Genomic DNA, 23,341 nt, shown 5'->3' with positions numbered 1-23,341 from the left:
GTCATCTGAAATCCCAAACAAAAATTTTTGCTCAGAGGTTGGGTGTCACAACAGATCTGTCACCATGTAAGATCATGGGAAACATCACTCATCCTTGTGTAAGTCATGGAGAGGGAAAGAGAGAGAGAGAGAGGGAGAAGGAGAGGGAGAGGGAGAGGGAGAGAGAGAGAGAGAGAGAGAGGCCTGAGAGGACAATTGTGGGGTGGACATTTCCCACAATGGTTAATTCACTACTTGGAGTGCCTAGATCTCATGTGGGATTGCCTGGTTCAGACCCTGGCATCACTTCCAACTTCCTCGGCCTGCTTAATGCACTCCCTAGGTGGCAGTAGGTAATGGTTCAATTAGTTGGGTCACTGCCATCCACTTGGGAGAATTGGGCTGAGTTCCTCTTTCCTGGCTGACCGACTGACTGTTTCAGGTATTTGGAAAATGAACTGCAAATGGAAGATCCCTTCTCTTCTCTCTTGCTCTCTTTCTCTCTCATTTCTTCCTCTTTTCTTGTAAATAAAAATAAAATAAAAAATTGGAAAGGAGCATTAGCATTTGTGCATACATGAATGCATAAACACAAACATAAAAATCACTGACCATAGTATGTAAGGCAAAAAAGAATACTGGGCACCACACTGTGTTTCCACGTGTTTAGTGATCACAGTGAAGAACAGAATAACATTAGCAGAAAAGGAAGCAATCAGAGCCGTTTTCTTTTGCATCCTTTCACAGAAATGATGTGAGAGGTTGATCTAGTCTAAGGGAGAAGTAGAAAAATATCATAATTTTGCTGGCCATCAGCTGATTTGGAAGTGGCTTCCTATGTGATAGGAAATAGATAGATAGATAGATAGATAGATAGATAGATAGATAGATAGACAGACATGTTTTAAATGTAAGATATTGAATGCAATTGTACAGATTTCTTTGCCCAAACTATTCTACATTTATATTCTACATAATCATCTTGTCTACTCTCGTATCAATCATCTATGTTTCCAAGTATGTAACATAGTGTATACAGATAATGTGTTTTCTGATGTTTGATGCAAAAACAAAGTAACAAATCAACATAGCTAGCAGGTGTTGCATTAGAACAGGTTTCTTATTTTCACAAATATGTGATAGTACTTTGTATTAATGAAGTCATATTTTTGTATATGAATTTTTCACAGGAGCTCTATATAAACAGTCTTATTTGTTAGATAAATGCATTTGAGGCCAATCCTTGGATCTGGTGCTTTAAAATTTTATAATTTCCAGATATTTTGATGCCATTATCCCTGCACACAGTATTACCGCCTCTCAGGGGTTTTCCTTTTGGGGGAATACACTAACTTTCCTTTTCTTTATAACAACACTTTGTTTTTTGTATTTTCCAATCTTCCACTGTTATTTTCCTGGAAGCTTAGATTTTGTTTCATTTTATGTGACCTAAAACTTAGAAAAATGTTATTTTTCCTATGAGTAAAATCAAATATAAATATTATTGAGTAACGTTTCTCATGCCAAGGGACCACGCCTTCAATGCCACTATTGTTTATTGTTTTAATGAATGAAGATGTCCTTTTTAACACACATTAATACTCTTGAAGGACAGTTGCTGCCTTTGATGGTTTGCAGTTTAACAGGACTATATGAATATAGGACAATAATATCTTTTTATATAGAATCATGAAGAAAAATATGTATGTATATGTATATGTGTGTAGGGGAATCTACTACATATCTCTCTTGAGCCATATGATTCAGTAATTTATAATTTCAAATTGAAATTAGGACCTATTTATGTTTATTCCAATTTAATATGCATGAAAAATATTCTCACAGAAACACAAGATATTTTCACCCTTTCATAAGATCTTTGTAAAAATTTCTTTGCAGAAATGTCTACACTGACGAGTGGTCTTTCCAGGTTTGTGGAAAATGTGTATAGTGAAAGAACTAGGCACAGACTTCAAAGTTTCGGCACCAAAATGTCCCATTAATGCAACTTTCCATACAGTTTTTGAAGTTTACTTCTCTTCAAGTGTTTGGGCAATAGTATAATGAATCCAGGTGTTATTCATCTGGGTTCAGTTTTTCTTAACCTGTGTCCAACTGTTACTCTTCTGTACATCCACCTTCTATCTGTGTCTCCATTGTTGAAGTGTAAATCCAGTGCAGTATATTGATTCAAGAGTTAAGTGAAACACTAGTCCATTGTAACCCACACCCTGTTCTTCCTCCTCCATGCTCAACTGCTCATAATACCACTCCTGACTCTGTCCTGGTTTTTATTTGGTCTTTCAGTTCTGCTTCTCTGATGGATTGGCTATGCCAGAAGACACACCATCAAAGGTCAGACTGCAGACAAGCAAGTCAGAGGACAAACAGGACCTCCTGCCTTTTCCTCCATTTCTGCCATGCAAAAATTCATATGGCATGAGGCCCCGGGGCATCTGATGATCTTGACGGAGGTGTTTCTCCTCCTTTCTGGATGGCCTCAAATTGGACATTCTCAACATTATAGCCACCCAGAAGTAGTAATACCCATGAGGGTGACTGGCACTAGGAAAGGTGTGAAGACTCCAGGCTGGCTCTCCTATAGCCTGCACTTTGGGGGACAGAGACACATAATCCACATGAAGGCCAAAAAGCTGTTAGTATCCACGTACTTCCCAGTGTTCACCTACACAGACCAGGGTGCTCTTGTTGGAGATGAACCTTATGTTCAGGATGACTGCCACTTCCAAGGTCATGTGGAAGGAGACCCAGAATCCATCATTGCTCTTAGCTCCTGTTTTGGGGGCTTGCAAGGAATGCTAAAGATAACTGATGCTGTGTATGAAATTAAGCCAAAGAGGTTTTCTACCAAACATGAACATCTAATCTATAAACTGAATTACAATGAGACAGAATTCCCATCCATGAAATGTGGATTAACAGAACAAACAGCACGGCAATTAGCATTTCAAGAGACTAATAATTTCCCTCTCAGGCAAATCAGCTATGAGGGCTGGTGGACGCACAGATGGTTTGTTGAGCTGGCAGTGGTAGTAGACCATCAACGATTTCTTCACAGGGAGAGTAATGCTTCTGGGGTGCTAGTGGAGGTGTCTCTCATTCTAAATGAAATAAATGCCTTTTATAGTGCAATGGATGTTGATTTCAGTTTATCTGGACTTGAGATTTGGAATGAAGGCAACCAACTGCAAGAAAATGATATGGAACAATTTTTGATAACCTTTTGTCAGTGGAAAAGAGTAGCCATTAATCACCGAATACCCCATGATATTTTACATCTATTTATAAAGCAGAACTTTGGTAAATATGTTGGCCTAGCATATGTTGGAACAATATGTCATCAAAATTACAACTGTGGAATTAACAAGTTTGATGTAGATGAATTGTTTCCACTTGCACATACCGTGGCACATGAGATTGGTCATAATTTGGGTATGGCACATGACGATCATACATGTACATGTGGGAAGAGCACATGTATAATGTCTCCAGCAGAAAATGATTCAAATTCTTTCAGCAACTGCAGTTATGCCTCCTTCTATGAAATATTACTTAGAACATTCTGCATGCACAATCTACCTTATCTTTTGAAGACAGACAGACAGTGTGGCAATGGTGTGGTTGAAGAAGGAGAGGAGTGTGACTGTGGATCCTTACAAATGTGTACACATGATCCTTGTTGCTTGACAAACTGCACTCTGAGACCTGGGGCAGCTTGTGCCTTTGGGCTTTGTTGCAAAGATTGCCAGTTGAGGGCATCAGGTGAAGTATGCAGAGAAAAGGATAATGAATGTGATCTTCCAGAGTGGTGCAATGGAGTTTCACAGGCATGTCCAGATGATGTCTATATGGAGAACGGATACAAATGCTTAGACACTGGCTTCTGTTACAAAAAGAGATGTAATGTCCGTGATGAACAGTGTAGACAAATTTTTGGCAAGAAAGCTAAGAATGCAAATCTAAAATGCTACAGAGAAATCAATAGCCGTGGTAACCGTTTCGGTAACTGTGGGAACGAGAGTGGATCATATATAGGATGTAATATCAAAGACATTCTGTGTGGAAGAATTCAGTGTCAGAACGTAACGAGTATCCCGTATTTGAAGGAACATAGTACTGTGCATTTTATTCACATCAGTGGCCATGACTGCTGGGGCACTGACCACCATTTTGGGATGCCCATATCTGACATTGGTGATGTGAAAGATGGCACAGAGTGTGGAGAAAAACATATGTGTATTCACAGGAGCTGTGTCTCTGTGGAACGTGCAACACATCTTTGTTCACTTAAGAGATGCCATAAGAATGGAGTCTGCAACAATAAACATCACTGTCACTGCAACTCTAACTGGGCCCCACCTAGGTGTGAAAGAGAAGGCAGTGGGGGTAGTATTGACAGTGGCCCACCCCCTCATAGAAAACTGAAGAAATCTACAGTGCAGAGTTACGTGACCCTATTTTTACTGTCTCCTTTTTTGCTTTTGTGTTGTTATTTCATTATTTCACTCTGTAGGAGAAAAATTAAGGAAGAAAAAAGAAAAGAAGCTCCACTTGTGGGAAAGCAGAGTGCTGAGGCCCCGCCTGAGTCAGGGCAGGATGCTGCCGCTCCACTTAGTGGAGAGGGTACAGAGGCTCCACCTAAGGAAGAGGAAGATGTTGAAATGGCACCTGACATGGAGCAGAATGACCAAAATCCACCTGAGATGGAAGAGGAAAAAAATCACAATTGAAGAAAAGAACCCCAGTCCTAAGGGAATTACCCTTGTATTTGTTTCTGGTGTGGTGGCAGAAGAAATGTCATTGCACATGTCAGAGAAGATTAAGGAACACCGAAAGATCCATTACACCATACAATCATAAACAGAGGCTAATAAATGAACATTAAATCCTAATAGATTCTGAATTTTAATTCATTTAGGAATTTTGGAAGTATATTTTTTATGCAATGAGTCTCTCTCTCTCTCTCTTTCCTGATCAAAGTCACTACCAAGAACAGGATGTGTAGGGGTTCATTTGGTATCTCTCAAGTCCAAACCTCCTTTCCCTTTTCATCATGCTTTGCAGCATGGGCAATAGGAAATGATGAACAGCGTTCCTTCTTCACCAGTCCTCCGTTAGTTTCAGCTGATAGAGAAGGAGCTAGAGAAAGAATGAAGACCTGACAGAACTGTTTATCTGCTATTAGATCCCTGCTTTCTCAGTGCTGGCATTCCCCCAGGCAGCAACACTAGCTTTCAGGCTGCACATTAACACTATATACAAACAGGGATCAATGACCAGGATCTACAGTAGCATCAGCCCCACAGTTTCCAGCAAGTTTTCAGAGTTTTGAGGCTCAGGTCTGTGAGTTCTCACCAAACTCCATCAATTGGCTATACTGTATTCATTCCAAAGCTCTAGGTTTAAGGAGTCCCACCTCTTCACTTGGATCTCCAGTCCTTCCAGTGATCACTAGAAGCTAGGGTTAGCAGAGTGATATGGGTTCTTATTGTTTGACTGGTCTCTGGGTGATACAGAGTTCACCAGGGTACAATGAAGAAAACATGGAGGAGTCAGACTGCAGAAGGATTTGCCATAATGGGAGATGACTTAAATATAGGGAAAACGTCCTCAGATACTTCTGCATTCTCCTGAACTAGAATTTTTTTTTCACTAATGCTAAACATCTTTTTAGCGCCCAGGGCAGTAGCCTGGTGACTAAAGTCTTTGCCTTACATGTGCCGGAATCTCATATAGGTGCTGGTTCACGTCCCAGCAGCCCCGCTTCCCATTCAGATCTCTGCTTGTGGCCTGGGAAAGCAGCCGAGGATGGCCCAAAACCTTGGAACTCTGCACCGGTGTGGGAAACTCGGAGGAAACTCCTGGATCCTGGTTTCAGATTGACTCAGCTCTGGCCATTGCGGCTATTTGGGGAGTGAATCAGTGGATGGAAGATCTTCCTCTCTGTCTCTCCTCCCCTCTGTATATCTAATTTTCCAATAAAAATAAATAAATCTTTTTTACAAAGATCTTCTAAAACTATTACATATGTATTTTGAAATACATATGTATATTTAGAAATACAAATATTTAGAAATACATATGTAACAGTCTGCTTTGCACTGCTCTAAAAATACTTGAGATTGGTCACTTTAGAAAAATAAATAAAACTTACATAAATATAGGTTCTATTTACACATAAAAATTTATACACCATTTACATAAAATATATATAATCTATTTGTCTCATGATTCTTATATCTGAAGGTTCAAACAGCATAGCACTGGGTCCAGGGCAGGTTGGCTATACCACAACATGAGTAGGTGAGTTAGGATTAAGCAGAAAGTACCTGTGAGAGCACGGAAGCCAGCTGCGAGAGCTCAATTACTTTACAGCAACCCCCTGCTGTGAGTACACAGCTACTCCTGGAGAGCTAGAGCCCCTCCAGAAACCACTCACCCCTTTTGGTAGCCAGCCACAAGGGTCCGTCCTCTTAGAATGCCACTAAATAGTCAACGTCAAGTAGAGTTGCTGAAAGAAAAGCTTCACTTACCTGGGTGGCAACAGAGACAATGGGAAGATGTAGTTCCTTAAAGAAACTGCCTTCCCTAAGAAGCGGTTCACAAGGTTTTTAGAGCAAAGGTTATAGGATAATCCAGGATGCAGAAAGGGCAAGTGGGAATGTCTTTCTTGTTAAAGTAACATCCATCTTTATACATCATACGTTTAGAACTGTTCTGGATTCTGACAAGTTTCCTTGGTGAACTGTTGCACTGGCTTCCTTCTGAGAACAACACTGCCAGATAAGCACTTCTAGAACACCCTCTGAAAAAACAAGCTCAAGGAAGTAACTTGTTTCAGACTTTCTACTCTTGTTCCAGGGTCACCCTTTTGCCTAAATCCTACATTCTCCCTAGAGTTCCAAGAATGGTGCCCCTGATAGGGTCTCCAGGGATGCCTGGGAAAGAAACACACACACACACACAATAGTCTAGGAGCCCTGATGGGAACTCAGATTGAAGAAACACATACAATATAATCTTCAGACTTTGATTATACAATATAATCAATTAAATGGACTTATTTTGAGCACACTGTGAACTTCTGTGTAAAACAGTATATTCCAATCTTAGTCACCTGATTTGTGTGTGTAGAACAACTCTACATAACCTAAGGGGTGTCTTGCAAACTGTAGACTCTATCAGTGGCCCGCAAGCCATGTTGTATCCCCGGACACAACATACATTTAAAAATCAGATATAGTATAGAAATACAGGTTTACTTACAGGTTACTGTTAACCTTTCTTAAATATAAAATGATATGAAACAGTCCATCAAATTGACCTTCCTCCACTCATACACACAAGCATACAGCAAATAATGGATTACGGTGTTTGAAGCCACTTTTGTCCAGTTCCGTTTGGTTGCCCAGGTTGCTTTAACTAATGCTGGGATGTACTCATTGAGTCATATTTTAAACCAGTGTTCTCTGCAATCCTATTCGCGCCTCAAAGTCTAAGCTCATTGGAACTAGATAAAGGGGCACTGTCAGGTTCAATTTACTCAAGATTACTGCCTCAACAATACTTCAAAGATTTTCTTCACAAAATTCATACAGGAGTGTTAACACATGCATTCAAATACAACGATTATGATTCTGATGATGGTGCACAATCGAATCATACTGCTACTAAACCCCTTTGTATGGCTTCCACACGAACAAGGAGAATTTCTCACGGGAACAATGCTTCTGCAGTTTTTTGAAAAGTATATACTAAGCTTCATGTTTGTTTAAAAATTAACAAGTAAAATAGTGCCCAAAATGAAATACTCTACTAAAATTTTACAGAACTAAACTATTGAAATTATAGTGAATGAATAAGTCACTTTTATGGAGTTAAAAAAAAAAACGATTTTTGGAATTTTCATTGGCTATGTAAGTATTAGAGAAGATGTTTAATAATTGCATCCCAAAACTTAATGCAACCAGCATTGTGTATTGCTGCCTGGATCAGTATTTTTTGTTTTTAATAAATTTAGTATTTGAAATACTCTGTATGCCCCACAATCTCCCTCCTCCTATTGTCGTCACCCAGTATTCAACATGCAAGTAGATTTCATTTTTGGTGTTACCTGCTTGATCTTGCTAGAAGCTGAGATTACAATCTCTTCATTGAAACAAGGGAATCAGCATATTTTCCTGAAACCCAAACTTAGATGCATTTAATAATGAATGTGAATGTACTTTTGTGAACCAATATGGATGGCCATACTTATTTAATTATGACATGGTCAAGCCTGTAATATATTAGTTTCAAATTCTTTCTCTTCCCTCCTTAAAAAAAAATCTGTGTATTTGAAAGGCGATGCCTCCAGCTTGAGATTTTTTTCCCCTCAATATAACTTCAGCTAATCTTGGTCCCTTGTGATTTTGTATGAATTTTAGGATTTTTTTTTCCTGATTCATTAAAGAATGTCATGAATTGGTTCATAGGGTTTGCACTGAATCTTTACACTATTTTGGATAGTATTTGGCACTTAAATGACGTTAATTTTTTCAAGTCATCAGCAAGAAATATCTTTCCAAACTTTTGTTTTCTTTATTATTACTCATCAAGGTTTTATGATTAGATAACTAGATAGAAAAAGAGAGACCTTCATTTCTTAAAAGTTTAACATATCTTAGATATATTTCTGTGGTTTGTCAATGGGATTTTCATTCTTGATTTCTAATCCAGGAAGACTATTATTGGTTTAATAAAAGTATTATTGGTTTTTATATGTTTATTTTGTAACCTGTAACTTCACTGAACAGTTTTTACCAGTTTCAATATTTTTTTGGTGCAGTGTCTGGATTTTTCCAGGTGCAGCAATCAAGTTGTCTACATAAATATTTTGGCTTCTTCCTTTCCAATTTTGTTGTCCTATATTTTTTCTTTCCACATTGGTCTTCTAATATTTTCAATATTGTATTGAAGATGAGTGGTTAAATTAGAAATACTCTTATCTTCTTCCAGATATGAGGGGAAATTTTTTAAGATTTATTTTTTTATCTGAAAGTCATAGTTAAAGAGAAAGATATCCATCTGCTGGTTCACTCCCCAAATGGATGCAGTGGCCAGAGCTGGGCCCATCCAAAGGTAGGAGCCATAGCTTCTTCCAAATCTTCCACATGGGTGCAGGGGCCCAAGTGCTTGGATCATATTCTTTTTTGTTTTTTAAGATTTATTTATTTATTTATTTATTTATTGGAAACGCAGATATACAGAGAGGAGGAAAGACAGAGAGGAAGATCTTCCATCCGATGATTCACTCCCCAAATGGCCACAACGGCTGGAGCTGAGCCAATCCAAAGCCAGGAGCTCTTCCAGGTCTCCCACTCGGATGCAGGGTCCCAAGGCTTTGGGGCATCCTCGACTGCTTTCCCAGGCCACAAGCAGGGAGCTGGATGGGAAGCTGGGCTGCCGGGATTAGAACCAGCGTCCATATGGGATTCCGGGCATGCAAGGGGAGGATCTTAACCACTGCGCCACCGCACCAGGCCCAGACCATATTCTTTTGCTGTCCCAGGCTCATTAGGAAGGAGGTGGATTGGAAGTAGAGCAGCTTACATTAGAAAAGGCATCCCTATAAGATGGCAGCACAACAGATGGAGGTTTTATGCACTATGCCACAGTTTGGGCCCTGGTGGGCGGGGATATTTTTAGCTTTTCTCCATTCAGTTTGGTGTGGTTTGTGGATTTGCAATATGTTGTCTTTATGATTTTCAAATGTGTTTCCCCTATACCTGATTTATTGGGAAATTTTGTTCATAACCAATGTTGAATCTTATCGAATGCTTTCTCTACATCTGTTGAATAGATTGCATGATTCTTGTTCTTTGTTCTGCTGATGTGATTTTTGACATTTATTGATTGGCAAATGTTGGACCACCTTTGCATCCTTGAATACATTCAACTTGGGATAATGATGACTTTGGATTTGGTTTGCCAATATTTTGTTGAGAATTTTTGCATTTATTTTCATCAAGGATATTGGTCTAGTTTTTTTAATGATTTGATACTTAATCTTTTTCATGTTATTGTTATATTAATATAAAGAGAACATAGTCATGTAATTCATAGATACAGTTCTAAGAACAGGCTCATATTCCTTTCCACCCTACCCTCCTTTCCCTGGTTTCCTGTTCTTCACCCCTATTCCCTCATATATTTTCTTTGTTTCTCTCTCTCTTTCATCTTTCCATCCTTCCTTCCTTTCTCTTTCCTTCCATCTTTTCTTTGATCTTCCTTTTTTTAAAAATTTTGCAGATAACATATTTAAGCTTTACATTACATTCCAGAGCTTACTGCTCCATTAGAGTTCAACAAGCAAAAAGCATAGAGACCATACTTTGGTGGAAATATAGGCAGGGGTTATAAATAATAATCATGTAGAAAGATGACCATTTAACCAATAAAGAGTACATTTTAAAATAATCACAGGTCATTAAAACTTTAAACCATAACATTCTTAATCATTGATTTGACCAAAGTACAAAATAAGTTACTAAACCCATGTTTGCAACAACATTGATATACACAGGAATTTCATTTTTTGTGGTATTACTGTCCTTATGATTCTTTACTTGTATTTAATTTTTGACAATCTGACTAGCAATATGCCCTAGGAAAGACATTTTTCTGATTTATTTTCCTTTGGGTTCTTTGAGTTTTGTGTAAGTACATGCCCATGTCTTTCTCAAGACCTGGGAAATTTTCAACTATTATTTTATTTGGCAGGTTTACAATGCCTTTTCCCTTTCTCTTCTCCTTTAAGAATACTTACCATAGGAATATTTGGTTGTTAGTGGCATTCTATATTTCACTTAGACTTTATTCATCACTTAGATTTTCTTCATTCTTTTCTTCTATTTTTTTAAATTCTTGCCCTTTGGTGAGAAATTCTTTCCTCCATTTCATCTATTCTATTATTAAATTTCTAAATCATACTTTTATTTCAGTAATTGGATACTATATCTCCACAACTTTCTTTTTAGTTATTGTTAATGATTTCATTCATGTAGCCCATTGATTTCCTCATTTCTTTTATCTGTATTTTCTTGCATTACCGTGAGTTTCCTTACAATCATTATTACGAATTCCATTTCTGGCCTTTCATAAATTTATTTCAGTTCTGGATTTAAATCTGGGGAACTATTATTCTTTTGGTGGTGACTTGCTACCGTGCTTCTTCATGTTCTCTGTGTCCTTGCACTGACATCTGTACATCTGGTATAATGTATAGAGTAGGTTCCATCAGAAAAGAGTTTATGGTTTAGATGGAATGCAGAGTATTCCTCTTGGCTTGTTGTTTTGGCTCTGGTTTTAGATGAGCCCAGAAGTATAGCCTTTGAGTGAGTTCTTCTTTAACAAACACCATTTGTGTCTATAAGGTACACAGTAGTCTAGTAACTAGACAGAAAAATGACTTTAAGATGCATACAAGTTTTATAGGGTGCATATTTTCAGTTCACAGAGATCAATGTCAATCACTCTGGATTTTGCAATAGCCAAGGCCCTTTTCTTTGTCTTGAAGGAAAACATGGGGGTTGTCCCCTTGGCCTCCTAGCAAGCTTGAGTGCTGGTGGGGGCTTGTGGCACCTATTACTGTGGCCTTAGAATGGTGTCATGTGAATGGGCCTTTCCTCAGGTTCTCCTTCTCTCTCTCTCTAAGATATATTTTTTTTACTACAAAGTCAGATATACAGAGAGGAGAAACAGAGAGGAAGATCTTCTGTCTGATGGTTCACGCCCCCGCCCCAAGTGACCGCAACGGCTGGTGCTGTGCCAATCCAAAGCCAGGAGCCAGGAACCTTCTCCAGGTCTCCCACAAGGGTGCAGGGTGCCAAAGCATCCTCGACTGATTTCCCAGGCCATAAGCAGGGAGCTGGAAGGGAAGTGGAGCTGCCGGGATTAGAACCGGAGCCCATTTGGGATCCTGGAGTGTTCAAGGTGAGGACTTCAGTTGCTAGGCCATGGCACTGGACCCTTCCCCCCACCCCCCCGTTCAGGTTCTCGTAAGAGGGTACAAACGGTGCTGTGGTTTATAATACCAACAATTCTAGACCTGGATGAGAGGATGTGCATCAACCACTGCTCTAATCCTACAGGGTAATTACAAGGTATGCAGGAAATTTTGTTAGGGTAAGTATGGGTCCAGTGAGGTGGAACGCAAGTAGGTTCTTGCACAGGTCTGTCAGGTAGATCCAGAGGGATTGTTTCATTTAGAATTGCTAAAACATGGGAGCTGCAGGGCTTGTTGCTGAGATTTTACAGGGTGGGAGTGGGTTTCTTTTAAGTCTTTATTTTTCCTATTTGAAAAGCATGGTGTATGTGTGTGTGTGTATGTGCGTGTGTATGTGTGAGAGAGAGAGAGAGAGAAAATTCTTTCATGCAATGCTTCACTTCAAGCCAAAGCTAGAAGCTTCATCTGGGTCTCCCACATGGGTGCATGAGTGCAAGGGCCCATGAACTTGGGCTATCTTCTGCTGCTTTCCCAGAGGAATAGTAAGGCATTGGGTTGGAAACAGAGCAGCCTGGTCTCAAGCACCAACTCCAATAATTTTCAAAATATACTGAAATATTAAAAAGGATAGACTTCTTTATATGACACCAACATTATACCAAAACCGGTCAAATATATAATACAAATATATAATATATATATAATACAAATATATAATATATATTATATATATTATATATATATAATACAAAAAACTACAGACAGTGGTTGAATAGTGTGAAATCATCCCAACTTCCACCTCTCTAGGATATGAATGGAAATGTCACAGTTCCAGGGGGCTCTCATTGGGCGGTGGACAGGATTGGGGTGGAGCGCAACCTTGGCCCTGGGAGGTTACATTTCCCGTCACCTCTCGGCAGCGGGTGGGTCCCAGGACAGGGCGTCTCATGCCCGGATCCCATACGCCCGCCATCATGGGCACATGGTGAGCCGGGCTTGGGTGGCCAGGGCACCATTTGGTGCCAGGCTTTGCCTGCTGGCCGCCTGACGGGAGCTCTGGGATTTTGGTGGTTTGAATTGCTGCTTATGTGGCTCCACGTTGAACCCGATGTGTTTCTGCAAGGTGAATACATCCTAAAGTTTCCCAATGACAGTTCCTCTTCCTTTAAAAAATGTGTTACCGGGCCCGGCGCAGTGGCGCAACTGGTTAAAGGTCCTCGCCTTGCACGCCCAGGATCCCATATGGGCGCCGGTTCTAATCCCAGCAGCCCCGCTTCCCTTCCAGCTCCCTGCTTGTGGCCTGGGAAAGCAGTCGAGGACAGCCCAAAGCTTTGGGACCCTGCACCCGCGTGGGAGACCTGGAAGAGGCTCCTGGCTTCGGATAGGCATAGTATCGTTATCGGCCCGATGCGCTCACTTGGGGAGTGAATCATCGGATGGAAGATCTTCCTCTCTGTCTCTCCTCTCTGTATATCCGCTTTTCCAATGAAAAATAATAAAAATAAATCTTCAAAAAAAAATAAATAAAAAATGCGTTACCACTTAGCAATGCTGACCACCATATACCAGTTCCTGCTAAAGCTTTGCCACGGGTCTTGTCCAGTAGACACACTAACTGGATTAAGGCTACCGCCAAGGAGCACGTGGGCTGGAATGGGGGCTGCATTCTGATCAGGTAACAGTGAAATCCCCCTTGGCACAAGTGTGGACAGGGACTGGATGCACCAGGCTGGACCAGACCCCAGCACTGTCTGGTGCTCCTGGAGGACCAGGATAGAAGTGGGACGGATTAGGCTAGGTCGCAACCCCTACTGAACCATGTGTAAACTGTATGTGGGAATGGACTAGATGAGCCATGGCTGGGCTGAAATATCCAACAACAAGAACCAGCTTGGGTCGAAAGCTAGTCAGGAACTGGGCTAGGGCTGGCTCATGGACCCACTGGCATGCGCAAAATCCGGCACTGGGAGAGGTTCTGATGGAGGAGCCTAGGCAACTCCTCTGGCAGGACACAGACCCCACTGGTAAGCGCAAGAAGCATGAATGGAAACAGCCCAGAGCAGGCCACAAGAAGTTTCCCACTGGCATAGTTTAGGCATGGATTGGGGGCAGACCAGGCTAATCAGTTATCATCTTCACTGGCAAATCCGAGCACCGGAACAGAGTAAGGGTCGAGCCAGGTTTGGTTGCGATAAAAACCAGTCCACACTACAGAATGCCAGGCTGAGGTTGACTGTGCTGGATGTGACTGCAGTGCCCATCCAGCACACGTGAGAAACAGGAAGGGAGGGGGCAGAGCCAGCGGGGGAATAGGGGTGGTTCCCCTGCTGGACAGCTACTCCCACTGGAGAGCATGAACTGGGATGGGGGCAGACCAGACTAAGCAGGGCTACAACACCTGTGTGCCTCATGTGGACTAGACCAGGGAAAAGCCAGGATTGGTTGATTGTTCCTATAGGTGCAGCCAACAGTTAGAATGGGAGAAGGCTGTTTGGGCATAGCTGTAGCATCAGCTGGCAGAAACCGGCACTGGGGGCTAATCTTGTCAAGTTAAACTGCAGAACCACCTGGAAAGTGTACAATCCTGGAGTGAGAGACCTGAGAAGGAAATAGTGGGTTCCCCCCCTCTTGGGTTACCACTGCCACAAGAACTAGGACGGGGGCTGGGGTAGCTAGACAGAGAGGCACTCAACCACACCCGTGAAGGCTTGACTGTTGAGCTGGGTAGATGGATCCAAGCTTCAATGCCATTTGCCATGTACGAGAACCAGGGGGAATGTGGGTCAGATTGGACTGGTCTGCTGCACATATTGGCAAACCAGGGTAGGGGGTTGGCCTGGTGGGGGGTTATTGTGGGCCGCTCTCATCAGGATGCAGCTCCCACTGGTTTCAGTGAAGACCGAGTATGTGCTGTACAGAACCAGGCTGGACTGCAACACCCATTGGTTCCAGTAGAAGGCAGGGCTGAAAACAGAACCAACCCAGCAATTGAAACTACCAGCTGACCGGGTGATGGACTGTGCTGGGCCCTGTGCTTGCTGGTGCATACAAGTATCTGGCCTGGGAACACCTCAGACGAAGTTTCTTTGGTGATCTCCCCAATTGAAATGCCAGACTCAGAACCCTAACCATGAAGGGACAGAAGATGGAACAAGTTATTCAACCGCCTCAGCTATAGGTTGGCAACAAAATACCGGGCAAATAGAGACGCTATGATGGACAATGTCAATTAATGGATTTTTCAACAACCTCATTGTGTTTGGAGAGGCAAGATTGGCAGCAATTTCAAAACTGGTGACCTATTGAAACCACTTCAACGAGTATCTCGGAGTATGCCTCACATGCGGGACTTGGGGTGTGGGGAACCGGGTGGGGCTTCTCTCTCAATATCCCCCTCTACCTCAGATATATGAAGGAAACAATTTGGAAATAATAGTCTTATCCACTTTCCTGTAGCCCTTGACCCTTGGCCCAAATTAACCATGTAACGATTGTTAAAATAAAAAATATATATATATACAAAAAAAAAAAAGAAACACAAGTTTGGTTTTAGCCATCTAGTCTTTGATAGGTTTATTTCACTAGAGACATACCTTACAACAATTATGAGATCAGGCCTGGCCTGGTAGATTTGGAATTGCTGCCATCAGCTGGGCTAGAGGACAGCGAAGTGTGAGAAGGTATATGTAGTTGTGAATAATTCAAGAATTTAAAGAGTTACAGTCAGAAAGTCATGAGGAAAGTAGGAAGAAAATTAAGAGCTTATAGGATCCAAGTGGAAAGAGAGCTCCAAAGCAAGAAAGGAAGGAAAAGTAGAAGAGAATTTGAGCCTGAGGACATCTGAGAAAAGTCCACCGGGCATGAGTAGCAGGTGATCTCTTGAGCAATAGGACAGTGTCAAAACTAAAGGAAAAATGAGTACAGAGGACAGCTGAGCTCTCTTCTGAACCCCGCATTTCAGTCCTGACAGCAACAGGCTGAGTGAAGATGTCTGGACGGAGAGAGCTGACTTTACCAGCACAGTCCCAGCAGACACCGGGCCAGAAGAAAACAGACAACCAGTGGGCAGGGGAGCTTTGGATGATTCTTGATTAATGGCCAATAAAAAGAAAACACAGGGAGAAGGCTAGGGACAGGGTGTAGGGAAAATTTTAGAGAAACGAATGTGAGACTGAAAACCATGAAAAGCCATCATTAGGTCTTCACTAAAAGAAAAGAAAAATATAAATTTTAATGATAGCTCCTCAAGGGCCTGGCATGATAGTTTAGCAGCTAAACCCTTGCTTTGCGTGTACTGGAATCCCATATGGACACTGGTTTGTGTCCCAGCTAACCTATTTTACGTTCAGCTCCCTGCTTATGACCTGGGAAAGCAGTGGAGGACAGTGGGACCCTGTATCCATGTGGGATTCCTGCAAGAATCTCCAGGCTCCTGGCTTTGGATTCGTTTAGCTCCTGGCATTGTGGTCACTTGGGGAGTAAATCAGCGAATGGAAGTTCATCTCACTCCTCCTCTCTGTATATCTGACTTTTCAATAAAAATTGGATAATTAAAAAAAATAACTCCTCAGTACAAAGTCTTGCATATTTTCAACATCTTATTGGAAATTGAAAATGCTTACCTTAACACATGGGGAACAGGTTCAATGGGGAGCAGTCTTCACATTTGCACTCATTTTTGAAGGGATGGAGGGAACAATAAGGACTTGAATTCTGGTCCATTCCTTTCTCTTCCTGAATGACAGCAGGAGGGTCCAGTCTCTGACCATTTGGAAAAAGTTGAGCAGTTTAGTTCAGTTATTTCAGCAAAGGATAATAAGGTTACCTACCAGAACTTACAAGAAAGAGTGGATTTGTTCTGCTTTGACAATTAAAGTACACTCCTCATTCATGGACATGGGACATCCTTTGAATTGCATTTGGCAAATGTGCCAGGACAGGGTGCGGAGTTTACTCAGTTACAAAAGTCCCTTGAAATCCCCTGACAACTCACAAAGCTTCAGGAGCTCACAGACGCACACAGCCTCCTGACTGCTCTGGGAAATGTAGATGACAACCTAGGTTACTCCCTTGGTGGAGAATGACTAAGTTGGATTTTCCATTCCATTTTAACAGAGAAAGCTCAATAGCTGGAAATGAAAGCTTTAACTGTATTCGATTTGAGAGGCAGAGAAACACATAGACACTGAACTCTCTTCACTGGTCTCTCTTTTTTTAAAAGTCCCTGCAATTCCCAGAGCCTGGCTCTGACCAGAGCCAGGAGCTGGAGCTCCAACCAGGAGTTCAGTGTGGGCAGCAAGCATCCCAGTGCTTCAGCCTCACAACTGGACGGGGTTCTAACTCAGCTGGAAGCCAGAGTTGGGAACTGGAATGACAGGCAGTTTGACAGGGAATACCATCACAGTAACCAATGTCACGGTAACCGATGTCTTCACAGCTAAGCCACTCATGGCAGAGACCCAGAAGGAGTTGGCGGCACCTGGCTTCATCCGGTTGAGATTTGGGAATGAACCAAAGGATGGAAGAGCTGTCTTTTCTCTTATCTCTGTAGCTCTGCCTTTCAAGTCAAAAAGTAGATCTTGGGGGTAAGGAGGGAGTTGTTAGAACAGACTGTCTCATTTTTGTTTAGAAATAAAAGATCTTTTACCGTGTATTCTTGCCTTAAGAGGCACCAAAATCTGATTGCCCAGTAGATAAATTCAAAGACTGAATTTCTGCTAAACTGGTAATTTCCATACATCAAATACATTTGTTTAACTCAAATAATTATGCTGCATTCTGGGTTTACATACAGGGTTTTTGGATTCAAATGCATTTGGAAACTGTTAAATCCAAAAACAAATTTCTGCTTTTATCAAAGGAAAAATGTATCAATTTAGTATAACTTCTAAGTACTATGTTGTCCAAATAAGATTGTTAGAGCATTCAGCTTAGGAATGGGTTGGCATCTTAGCTCTTCACCTAGTCATGAGACTGAGTGAGACCTGCAAAGTGTGTGCACCTGACTTCCTTCAGTTTCCACATGGCGCCTGCCTTCAACAATGACATAAGTTGCCGTTGACAGCAGTCTGCCAGTGTGGACATTTCACGCAAACCATGTGCTCCCAGCACTAACTCGCCAATTCTTGAATTGGATTCGTGGGTAGCTTCCTGGGTCACTGAGCTCCGAATACAGCAATGGGGATTGCGTGGAATGGTGCCCTGCACCCAACATTAGACTTGTTTGGAAAGAGTCATCTGAAAAACGTTGTGGATGGCCCGGAGCAGCATATAGAGAGGAGAGAGAAGAGAGAGAGGAGAAAGGAGAGAGAGCAAGAGAGTGAGAGACAGACAGACACGGGTACCTGGCCAAAGTTAAGGCAAATAAATACGAAGTTGACCACAATATTAAAGGAAACAAATTAGGCCTTTGCGTCCAACAGGACGCTTCTCGTTAAAGGCAATCCAGGGTCCGGCTTTATCCTGCATTGAAATGAGCAGAGCTGCACATGGTGACCACTCCTACCAGAGTCCTAAACACTAGCACGTTATGAGAACCCTCGCTTGTTGAACCGCAGCTTCGGCTCGGCCGGCTTGGAAAAAGCAAGCGCCTATTTCTTACGAACTCACCCCCGGAACAATCCCGACCACGTAATTCCAAGTAGCAGCTGAAAATCACTGACACTCTTGTAGGCCTTATCCATGCAAGTCGCTCTATATGACAAAGCCGCCCACGTGGGATTTTTTTTTTTTAAGCTATCATTCCTATCCTTGACTACGGTCCCGTTTCCAAATTCTTTGCAGAACGAAAAGTGAACTTGGGTAAAACCACCACTTCGGGAAGAACGTTGCTTCCCGGCGAAACGCCCCTGAGCGTGCGCCCTGCCAGCACTTCTTGCTCCCTTGCCACGGGGCCCGAGGCGAGCACACGCCCACGTGCGCCCTCGGGCCCCGCGCCCCTGACCCAGCCCCGCGGTGCAGCCGCGGCCGGACACCGCCTACCCCGCGGATTGGCCGGCTCTACCCCGCGGACTGGCCGGCTCTACCCCGCGGATTGGCCGGCTCGGCTGCTAGCGTCCGCCCCGGCGGAAGGCGGCCCCGGGGCGGGGAGGAGGCGGTGCCGCCCTGCGGGGGCCCAGCTCGGGCACGGCTCCTCCGGGCGCCCACGTGCCCTGGCCTCCCGGTGCCTCTTGCCGGACCAGCCCTCGAGGTGGCAGCCGCTGCCGCAGCTCGCCCGAGTCGCTCGCCCCTTCGCAGCTCTCCCGGCGCGGCCGCAGCGCAGCCCCCTGTAAGTTGCCGAGGGTGTCACCGCCCGGAGGGGCCGCGAGCAAGGGGCGGCCTGGGCGCGGGGGCTCCGAGGGGAACGAGCGGGGCCGGAGCGCAGCTGCCCTCAGACCTCCTTCTCCTGGGGGCGTCTTCTGCGGAGTGCCGGGGCTCCGTGGGCACGGGCTGCCGCCAGCAACCCACTTGTTTGGGGCTGCGCCTCGGGGTGCGCCTCGTCTGTCGCGTCTTCCCGCGGCTGTCTGAGTCCCAAAGGGTCGGGGGTCTGAGGCGACCGCCGAGTTCTCAGAGAGGGGTCTGACGGAGGGAAACCGCGGAGCACCCGGCTGGTCACTCTTGGTCCTGGGCAAAGCTGGTCTCTGCTTTAGGTCCGAACGTGGCTGGGAGTGCTGGAAGCGTTTTGACACCCAGCTGGGAACCTAATAAGACAGGTAAAAAGGCGTGCTGCTTGCGTTGGGTGTTTTAAAGCAAACGGGGGTGTTGTTTCCAGGCCCTGAGATGGGCTCTTTCTTTCCTGCGGAACTGGAAGTGACTTGAGACCCAGACAGTCTCCTAACCCCATCACCTCAAACTGTGGAGCCTCTGTGGAGCCAGAAATCGCAACACAGTGTTGCTGAAGAGAAATTCAGCTCAGCAGCAGCCACAAGGTCATCATCAATGGCTTTCCAAGTGGAAACAGTTACTAGATTTCAGGAGCTTAAAAAAAAAGTCCAGTCTTTCAAATACTTCAGCCAGACTGTGTAGTAATGCCTTTAGGTGGCGTATGTGCTAAGGTTTATCTAACCATTTGTACAGAAACGCCAATCTCTTTAATGAGGGGATATTGTCAGATATTATTCAAACAGAGCAATCAGTTGGAATCCCATCTCTGGGCCTGGGAAGTGAAGGATGTATGAGTGTGAGGCCACGGCCTGGCATTTTTCATTTTTGGCTCAGCTGGTCTTTTAAAGTTATGCCTCTTTCTTCCCCCTCATAATTACCTCCAGAAGGAAGTCAGGCGTTTAATCTTGACAGTCTTCCCATGGGGGGGGGGGGGACAAGGTAAGCATATACTTCTGTCATTTTAGGTTTGATTGATTAGGGTATTAACTGAACGTTTTTATGGTGCCCTGTGCAGTGTTTCCAACACAGGTACGTAGACAAGGGTAAACTGACCAACTTTGTGTCTCTCTATCCTTAGCCAGGTTAGGATCCTGCCAGCCGTGCCCTTGCAGTTCCGTCCGGGATCTGGAATCGCACCACTCTACTGTGGGCCACTAGGTTATTTCCACTGGAGAAATGAGAACATTCTAAGTTATAAATGTTCTTATGGTTATTTTGTAATATTAGACTTTTTCCCCATTGTTTTAAATTGCGCCAGAGCAATGTAAAGGAAGAATCCCTTAGTGCAGAAGAACGTATGGAAAAGTTTCCTTTCGTTACTAAACAGTTGCTAGTTGGCTCTTCTAGCTTGGGTTTTTGTTATTTATTATGATTTCAAGCCTAATCAGCTTTAATTCCACACCGTGCCTTGCTTGCGCAGGTTATTTACCTTAAGGCATTTCACTGAATTTTTTAAGGCTGTGCCGCAACCTTGGAGGCCAGCATAAAGCTCTGTGGTTATCTACAAGGATTCCTTTTGCAAAGTCCTTGGCCTCTTGAACACGTCAGCAGGGCCCTTCAGTTCCGGAGCGTCTGGTCCTTGTTCCTCTCCTTAGAGCTGGGAGCCTGTTGGGGGCTAGAAGGCAGGAACAGGAGGCGCCGTGGCGGTGGTGGCCGTGGTGGTGCAGGACAGCTGAGGACAGCTGAGGACACATCCCTCTGCTTTGGCTGCTGAGGCCTGTGTGTGTGTGAAAAGCTGAGCAGTTGGTGTTTCCTGGTGTTGGACACAAACTTGCTCACCTATGTGAGGGGGTGGTGCCTCTTCTCGGCAGGATGGAGGTGGCCCACCTTGGCTCACGCTCATGTGGCCCGTTTCTCTAGCATGAAGTCGTTACTGCTTGTCCTGGCTCTGCTTGGCCTGACACAGAACCCTCTGGCCGTTTCTTCTCCAACTTTTCCAAATGGGTTTTCCCACATGGTTTTCATCTGGTTTCTGTCTTCCCATCTGTGTGTGTGCGTGTTCCCTGGCTCTGTTTCTCTCTGTGTGTATACAGTTGTTTGCTGTTTTTATTTGGTTCCCTTTAATCACCAACATTGAACACACAATCTTGAAAACGCCCTCACACTGGTTTATAGACAGCTTGTCAGGCAACAGCTGTTTAAAGCAAAAGCAGTCTTTTCAGTTGTGTGTGTTTCTTAATGGTGGGGAGTGTAATGTGCAGTATTTGCATGGAATTTTGACAGACTCCAATTACTGTCTAAAGGGCTTTGAAATTCCAAATGGTTAACTTAGCTTCTAACCCTGTAAGCTGGAAATTCTAAACCACAAAAATAGAGCCTTGACCAATGAGAAAATGAGGGAGATGATTTTTTTTCCCTGCATTTTCTGCTTTAGTTGCTTTCATTCTAATGTGGGTGGCACAGTGTGTGTTGTGTAGCCATGTGCTTTGTGTGTCTTTATTAAGAGTGAAGGCTGCCAACTTCACCAATCTGACAGAGCACAGAGTTTTGAGTGTCTTCAATACATTTCCTCCTTCATCGACAGCTTCCAGATTCTGGCAAAGAAAAGCAATGGAGGGATTCCCTGGTTATTTGGGCAGTTCTGTTGAGGATTGAAGTGGGTGGGTTTTCTGTTTTGTTGTAAATGTGTGAAGGCTAACCTCTCTAAAGAAATGACTCCATTACTGTGGGTGCCAGAAAGCTGAAAATGGACACGTATTCTGCACTACTGTTCTGTCATGTCGAGCAGATGTGCTTGGCAGTTCGGCTTCCCTGGTCAGTAGATCTGGCCTGACCCCTGTGTAGTTCCTGTCTCTTGCCTTCTGGCTTTGCTTTTGGAAGTGGCATCTGTGTGGTGGAAATGTGCACACCACCAAAGTAAATCAGTGTTCATTTCCATCAGGCTCAACTTTGAATGTTTCTTAAAAAGCACAACTCTTAACATGCCCAACCAAGGAAGCAAGCAATGCACTAATTGATTTGTGCGTGCCAGTGGATTGTTAGACTTTAAATATTGCTGGAAAAAAACCTCTGCTGCTATTCTGTTAGCCTCTTCACTGGTAAGTATAATTAAGTATTAAAAGATGGGAGTTCTTGTGGCTTCGATTTTAAGAGACATGTTCTGAAAGTGTGGATCAGGTTTCTTCCTGTAGGGACTTTAGTTTAGACTGCTTTCCTCATAGATGGTTTGCTGTTTCTCTGGGTGTGAATGGATATGATACCTTACTGCAAATCCCAGGGTTTCTCATCTAGGATCTGATACTGAATGGCAACATCAAGCTAGAGTGTCTTAGTGGTACAGATGTGTGTTTGATTTTATGCCTTATCAAGTGAATAAATATGGAAGAATATATCTTTACACTCATTCCGGTGCTGCCACATGCTACCCCTGTCACTGAAAAACCAAGCCTCAAAAGGGATTCTGCAGGGAGATGGATGATATGAGAACATTCCATGACCGATGTAACAGGAGCTTTAAAAAAGCATGGCTCCAACTATTTCAGATGCATTTTTAGAATATTTGGTGGACAATACACAACAAAGAATTTTTATGTCTCTTGTTGATCCTTACTGTTTTTTTTTTTCCATAGTTGTGGGGAAAATCCTCTTGTTGCCTTAACCCACACTGGCTTCATCAAGACTCCCTGAGTCTTGATACAGTTGCATCTAATATGTGCTGCTTACACTATGCAAGCTCAGTCTCCATTCTTCTTTGAGTCATAGTATGTAAAATTTGTGTAAAATTTGATGTCACTGAGGGAGACTCGGCAACACTGCATTCAGATGCTGTCATTTATGTTTTTGCTTTTTCTCATTTTGGTGAGATCAGGTTTCAAGATAAATTGGTCTGTTTCTCTAAAAAATGAATGTTTGTCTTTTCAAAGAGCTGAGTAATGAAGTAAACCTTGCAGCTCATCCTTTATTCATTGTATTTCTGTTTGGTCAGAAAAATTATTACCCTGCTAATAATTAGAAGGTAAAAATTGGAGTTTTTCTCTTGGCTATAGCTGTGGA

The 23,341-nt window shown here is 43.1% G+C and overlaps 1 protein-coding gene across 1 annotated transcript; it reads left to right on the top strand.

Moving 5' to 3' along the window:
• The first annotated feature begins 2,528 nt into the window (after positions 1–2,528).
• Positions 2,529–4,730, top strand: LOC121146404 (disintegrin and metalloproteinase domain-containing protein 25-like). Its single transcript, XM_040965768.1, has one exon. It carries the CDS (start codon positions 2,529–2,531, stop codon positions 4,728–4,730), a length of 2,202 nt encoding a protein of 733 aa, XP_040821702.1.
• Positions 4,731–23,341: the final 18,611 nt, after the last annotated feature.

This window comes from Ochotona curzoniae, unplaced genomic scaffold (assembly GCF_017591425.1).
Source record: "Ochotona curzoniae isolate NIBS_2020 unplaced genomic scaffold, NIBS_Ocur_1.0 scaffold_4505, whole genome shotgun sequence".
In the NCBI taxonomy this organism is placed as follows: Eukaryota; Metazoa; Chordata; class Mammalia; order Lagomorpha; family Ochotonidae; genus Ochotona; species Ochotona curzoniae.
This window is presented reverse-complemented; position numbering and strand designations above follow the sequence as displayed.